General features: G+C 40.9%; 1 protein-coding gene across 8 annotated transcripts in view; it reads left to right on the top strand.

Annotated features, from left to right (window-relative positions):
- The window catches only part of tasp1 (taspase, threonine aspartase, 1), a 68,516-nt gene extending 61,725 nt beyond the window's left edge, over nt 1-6,791 (top strand). For 2 of the 8 annotated variants that reach the window (XM_061790559.1, XM_061790560.1), the window contains exon 15: nt 179-6,743. In XM_061790559.1, the coding sequence (XP_061646543.1) occupies nt 179-229 (51 nt within the window). In that variant the 3' untranslated portion in view covers nt 230-6,743. Of the gene's footprint in view, nt 1-178 lie in introns of all 8 variants that reach the window. The other 6 variants (XM_061790566.1, XM_061790564.1, XM_061790561.1 and 3 more) reach the window with 6 other exon arrangements.
- Nucleotides 6,792-7,129: the final 338 nt, after the last annotated feature.

Here is a 7,129-nt window from a genome sequence, read left to right as displayed (position 1 = left end):
GACAGAAAATGGATGGATTGAGATGCAATAGTACTGATAGTATTGCTACTACTAATTATAATAATGATACATGTATTGGCATTGAAGTTATTAAGCTTGATTTCCCACATAGAGTTTTCTTTTTCTTTACTTAAAAAGTAAAATGTTTCTGTCTAATTCCTATATTTATTTATTGCAGGCTTCTCCCTGTGCAAATGAATTTTTCACACTATCCACTACTCTGGCATAATGACATCTCCCGAAAAGACACCCGGAGGTTCCTCACAGGAGGTCTAAACGCTCACACAGCACAGGGCTTACGAGGCCTGCGTCTGAGGACGCCGTGACACTTCACTTCAGCAAGACAAATGGTGAGTAATGTGATTAGCCTTTCAGAGACTTTTTTTTATTGTCCTCTTCAAAGGACGGACCCCTGTGTCCAATTGTGCACCGTGGCTCTGCTCAGGCACACGTGACACTTGCGTGGAAGGTGGACAAATCTAATAGAATTGGACATCTTTGAAGTCAGATCATTTACATTCAGATTGGGAACAAGAGGAGATGTTCCAACATGTTACAAGGAATGTAAATGAGAATATATATTTAAAAAAACGTGGTACATTATAAGTGGGTCTCTGTATTTACATATTTTACACAGCAAGTACTGTAATCATGATATGCATGATAACACAGACCTAGAAATAACCCCAGCAAATTAAATAGAGACTCACGGGGCACAACAATAGCTGTATTGCAATGACACAGCCGGAACAATTTGAATCAGCAAAGTTGTACACTTTTATAAAAACCTTATGTATACGCATTTGACAGCATTTTAAGTTCCATGTGTTCTTCACTGAGAAATTAAACAAAATGTATATGCAGCAAAATGTAAGGGGTTCTTCCTTGTCCCATGCCGCTACCCTATAAGAAGTTTGACTGAAATTGGTTAGATCCAGCCATCCGTCCATTTCCTGTACCGCTTTATCCTCACTAGGGTGACGGGCATGCTGGAGCCTATCCCAGCTACCTTCGGGCGAGAGGCGGGGTACACCCTGAACGGGTCGCCAGCCAATCGCAGGGCACATATAAACAAACAACCATTCGCGCACACATTCACACCTAAGGGCAATTTAAAGTCTTCAATCAACCTTGCATGCATGTTTTTGGGATGTGGGAGGAAAGCGGAGCGCCCAGAGAAAACCCATGCAGGCACGGAGAGAACATACAAACTCTACAGAAAGGAGGGCGGATTTGAATCGGGTCTTCAGAACTGTGAGGAAGATGTGCTAACCAATCGTCCACCGTGCCGCCCATTAGAAATCAATCAATGAGAAACTGCCCCTGATACCATGCTTACATGTGTAAGTCATCAAGTGCTGGCTGCAGGTTCACTCTTTGCCAAGTTCAATTGTCAGACCTTATAGTTGTCTATTGTGTTAATTGTTTCACCCAACAGTCACCATGAGATGCTACCATTCACAAATTAACCTTAAGTGACAATCATTTGTCAGTTCATAGAGAACATTTGTTGCTAAACAATTGAACCAAAGGTGGGCTCACGACTTGGCAAGCTGCAAGACACTCGATTTTCCCTCGAAGCCTGCAGCAATCTTCTGTTGCAGTCTTATTTGGGCCAGACGCAGCGGAGCTGTCTGAACCATGTAAATCTCTCCTTTGTGAGCTTCACTTCAGAAATCATTTGCCACAATTGAAAGATCTCCCTCCAAATGGAAAACAGAGAGCAGCGAAGAACACTTTGGCTGCTTTGGACACTGTGGTGGACATCAAAGCATGGCAGAGGATCCCCCTTCTGAATAGCAGCTACATGCCATTCCAATAAGTGCAGTCTATTTGGATGTGTAGTTCAAACGAGGGCTGGTGCAGGCTGCTCTCTGGGGCCCTGCCACTAGACGTCTGGCTGCGCAGATGTTTTGAATGCCACTCAAGACCATTTGCCACTTGGGTTGAAGCTGAGGCCAGTTACAAGTGAATGCAGGCCAGTCTGGCTACACACACAAACATTACTCACATCACCTTTGCGTCAGAACACATTATTGGAGTCACAAGTTGAAGCTCTTATATGGCGAGTATCTAGTATTCTAGTTAATAGATAGAATAAATATCTTTGAACAATGAAACCCCTTTGATGCTGCAGAACCATGTGGACCATGGCCTGCGTTGTAAGATGTGACTACAAAACTGCCAGAAAAAGCCTAGTAGAACAGCTGATATTTATTTGGGGTTAATCAGAGGCACTTGAACTGGTGGGAGTTGTATTGTGACTCCCATCTAACATGACTTTAAATGTGATTGCTTAATTGTGGACACAGCCATTTAATAAGCAGGGATGTGCGCTTGTGCAAACACGTTATCTGAGTTGTTTATTTGTGTATTTTTTTCAATGGAGTTGTACTAGTTATAGGTTAACTAATAGTGGAAAAAAAGTAGACAAATGTTTTATATTGGTCTCATTTTTGTATATCGCAAAACCTCCCATTTAGACAGGGGTGTGTAGATTTTTTATACCACTGTAGCTTCCCTTCCCCTCCTTTGTTCATAGCTGTATTATTGACTGTGTTGACCGTGTTAGCAAAAATACATAATACTACTGTTTTTTTTTCTTAATTGTATAAATAAATGTTAAATAAATACATGAATAAATGTTCTGTGAAAGCTCTTAAATTAAAAATGAAAGGGTACGCTTCAATAACATAATGATAATAATGCTAATCCATATCCATTATGGTGGTGTATCGAGGTCCACTTTAAAGTCTCCTCAGTGCCAGAAGTGATATTAACCCCCCCCCCCCCCCCCCCCCCTTATATTGAAATAAACATTGGAACTGTTAGCAAAGCCTTATTAAAAAATAAATATATATATTTTGGATTTAATATGTAATTGGATTTTTTTTTTATACAGCTTGTGTGCTGGATCCTATTAGCTTGTGCCAGCGTAACTACTAATGTGTCAAAATGTTTAAATTTAGTCCACTAGCATCATTTTAATATGTAACTATGGCATGAAAGCATTTATCAGATAGACTATTCTCTACATAAGCGTCGTCCACGATTCAAGGTGATTTTGTGACTTTCATGACTAAATGTGGACAAAAGCAAGTCAGATTTAACCTGGAGCTCCCTAAACAAAAATGCATTTCCCCCACTGTGCTATGTACAAAAATGCGGCTGCCATGTCTGTGCATGTCAGAGTTTGTCTTTCTGCATCATCACAATAGGACTATTGTTTGAACACCCGTACGTGTGCACTGATGGTCTGAGTCATTTTTTTGTAGAAGAAATCTGTTAAGTGTCCCAACAGACTGTACACCCTTGCTTTAGCGATTCACATTTCAAAGGTCAGAGTTACAAAAAGCAGCAAGAACAGATATCAAGAGGAAATATGAGCCCCCACCCCCCATCTCCTGTAGAGCTTTATGAAACAGTAGATTGGCATAACGTCACAGTGTAGAGGGGTGAAGAGACTGTTTTGTATTGTTTCAGGCCTATATAGGAGCCAGATGTGAATATTCACTGACACAACAAAGTCATCCACTAGAACAGTTTGATCCTTTGGGGGTATTGGGCTTTCTTTTCCTCCCATGTCTGTTTTCTGCTTATGTTCTATGTTTTTCACATGGATATGCATACTGTACTATGTCATCTAGTAAAGCATACCTATATTTTCCTGCTTCAACTTGTAAAGCATATCACACTATTTCATATTATGCAGGATATACATGTGACTCTATTTCATGTTGTAAAGTACAGGCATATGGACCAGTTTCATCTTGTAAAGGATATGCACATGGTACTCCTTTACCATGTAAAATATATTCATAATATGTCATCTTGTAAAAATTATGTACCGTATTTTCACGACCATAAGGCGCACTTCAAAGTCTTAAATGTTCTCCAAAATGGACGGGGCGCCTTATAATGCCGCGCGCCTTATGTGTGCACTGAGTTCCAAAATCTGTAAATGTTGGTGTGTGACCTTGATGAGCGCTCCGCTTGACTGACGGGGAGCATTTCCTGCCGACACGCTGCTTATATAGAGGAAAGGTGGACGTGACTGATGAAAGCGCGTGAAAGAGGACGCTAAAGGCACGCCCCCATTAGGTATATAGCGCTGGTATGTGCATTGTGCAAAACAACATCGGTTTGGCTAAGGACCCCCGAAAATCGCACCTACGAAGAGACACATTTACGAAGCGCAGTTTAAACTGCAAGCTATCAGTTACGCGGAGGAATCGAGCAGCCGTGAGAGAATTCAAGATCAACGAATCCATGGTTCGCAAGTGGAGGAAGCAGGAAAACGAGCTTCGCCAAGTCAAGAAGACGAAGCTGAGTTTCTGCGGAAACAAGGCGAGTTGGCCCGAGTTGGAAGACCAACTCGAGCAATGGATTAATGAAGCCCAACCCAACACCGCTGAACATCGGTGTAAACACGGCGTTCAAAGTGAAGTTGCGAGCGGCGTGGGAACGATTGATGACAGATGGTGAACACAGCTTTACTCAGACTAGGAGGCAGCGCCGGGCGAGTTACGCCACAATTTGTGAAAGGATTATGGATGCTTGGGCTAACGTGTCTGCTTGCACTGTTGTCCGAGCTTTCGTAAAAAAGCCGGCATCATTTCTGAGGAGCCGCACGACAACGAGACTGAGGGAACCTGGCGTGTTTGATGGAGAACTTGCCCAGCTGTTCATTTCGGATACAGAAGATGAGAACTTTGATGGATTTGTGGATGTGGATTGATCAAAAAATAACGTGAGTACATTGTTAAATACTTCAATAAAGTACAACCGAACTCAGTTTTGCTCCCGCTGCCTTTTTAAAACATTGTTTTAGCGTGCATGCATGCTACCGTATGTTTTAAGCTAGCGTATGTTTTACCATGCCTGCGCCCAATAATACGGTGCGCCTTATGTATGTGTTAAATACAGAAATAGACCCCGTAACTGAGACTGCGCCTTTTCATACGGTGCGCCTTATGGTCGCGAAAATACGGTATATCATCCAACTGAATCTTATAAAGGAATTTCATCTCGTAAAGGGTATGCATTTAGTATTATTGTATTGTGTAAAACGTGCATATCGTAAATTTTGCAAATCATGTGTGTGGGGTACTACTGTATCTTGTATTGATCATACAGTATGACTATCATATATCAAATCTTTTTTAAAGGCATACTGACTAATCTAACGGCTAAAAAGAACTATTTTATCAAAAAGAGTATGCCTAACACACCATTTAATCATTTCACTGTATTTCATCTTACAGATGTGAGAAGTGTTGCCAATAAATTGTGTATCTGCAAAGCCTGGCTATTTCCTTTTCAAGTTATGCCCAGTTTGAAAGGAGCACACATTTGTTGCATGAGCATGTTAAAATGTGCCAAATGTTCACTGCCTATGCCAAACAGCTTCTTGTGCTGTCACTATTTGACTCTTGTTTGGTGTTGTTCAGTGGACTGGATGAATGAAGTGTTATCACATACTAGCCTGTTGAAAAGCCATAGACAGCCACAACCTGGCGCCTCCTCCACATGCTGGTCCCCACTACTGCGGGATGGCTTTCCACAGCCAACGTGCTTGCGTTGGTCACTGTTGCAGTTTTCTCCCTGTTCGACGCCCCTGGGCAGGCTACTCCATTCCTTTTGCACTAATCTGGAGTTAGTATCAGACAAACAACGGTCTGCTCTCGGCGACCGCTGTCTTCTCAGAGGATTGAGTTTGGTATCAGTTTGGAGATATGAGATTGCCACATTGTAGGGCAGTGATTCCGCAACCACTATGCCGCAGCACATTAGTGTGTCGTGAGAGAGCTTTAGTTGTGCAGTGGGGAATTATCAAATTGCACTTATTTGGTCCGAAAATCCAATATTTACTTCAGTACAAACCATGTATATTTGCAAAAATAATCTAGCATTGGCAGTGACAATTTCCACAGAGACCTAATCACTCGTGCTGCTCATACCACAAATGCATATTCCTTATCATGGGGGATAGTTAAAATGAAAACGAATAGCCTGTTCAACAGAACATTTACAGTATTGGCAAGGAGCATTGTTCCAAAAATAATTGACCAAACTAATTTAAAAAAGGAGATTTCCTCTTGTAAAGATGGAAAAATAGATGTTTCCTCTTGTAAAGACATATCCTACTCTTTCATTGTGTAAATGATATACTACATATAATACCATGTATATTACAGTTTTTGGTCAAAGTGCATTTTCTCCAGTGAAGGATATTCCCATTATTTTTCACATTGTCTAGTTACCCTACATCCTGTAAACAAGGACATAATGTACATATAACACTTCATCTGAACTGTATTTCCTCTAGTTACTAACTTCATCATGTAATTGAGTAATTCCCAACCACTGTGCCATGGCACACATTATAATCTATATGTTCTTTGTTCTATCTTAGCCAGTGATGCACAGTGACAAGCGGAACAATTAAATACTCTTCCATTAACTCTGCGTATCCATCATTTAAATGTATATACTTTTTTGTTGACGTTCCGTGCCTTGGCTCAGCAAAGCTTGAGGAACATTGTTGGAAAGGATACGTATGCTTATCATACTATCATGAAGGAAATCTTCCCATTTCTTCTTGTAAAATGTGATCACGATGTTGTTTACACAGAGTAAAAAAACACAAAGACAGGGATACCCTGGGGGCAAACAAGTGTCGACTGGAGCCCATCTGACACATTGTGAAAAACACATTTATCATCCATCCATAATCCTTCCTGCGTTAATCAACTGATTACCCCATTGCAGGAGAATTTTGAGCTCATTGCGTTAATTACCAGTTTAGGTTTCTGTTGGCTCAGGTGCTGCATACTCCACATGCTTAGCTTCAAAACTGTTGCAATTTTTGTGCGTCAAAGGGAACAAGCAGGTCTTTAAAACATCAACAATGAAGCTGTGAAGAATATGAGACGTCTGCCACAAAACAAGCCCCAACACTCTGTATCCTCCTCAGGGTTTGTAAGGATTTAATGACACGTCAAAGAAGTAATTGCTAAATTATCTATTATCTATGCAGAGGTTATCATCTATGCTGATGAAAGCTCTATGTGACATTTGTATACATCTTGGGAATGCAATGAATTGTCATATTGATGTGATCTAATTA

Source organism: Phyllopteryx taeniolatus, chromosome 11 (assembly GCF_024500385.1).
Source record: "Phyllopteryx taeniolatus isolate TA_2022b chromosome 11, UOR_Ptae_1.2, whole genome shotgun sequence".
Taxonomy (NCBI): Eukaryota; Metazoa; Chordata; class Actinopteri; order Syngnathiformes; family Syngnathidae; genus Phyllopteryx; species Phyllopteryx taeniolatus.
This window is presented reverse-complemented; position numbering and strand designations above follow the sequence as displayed.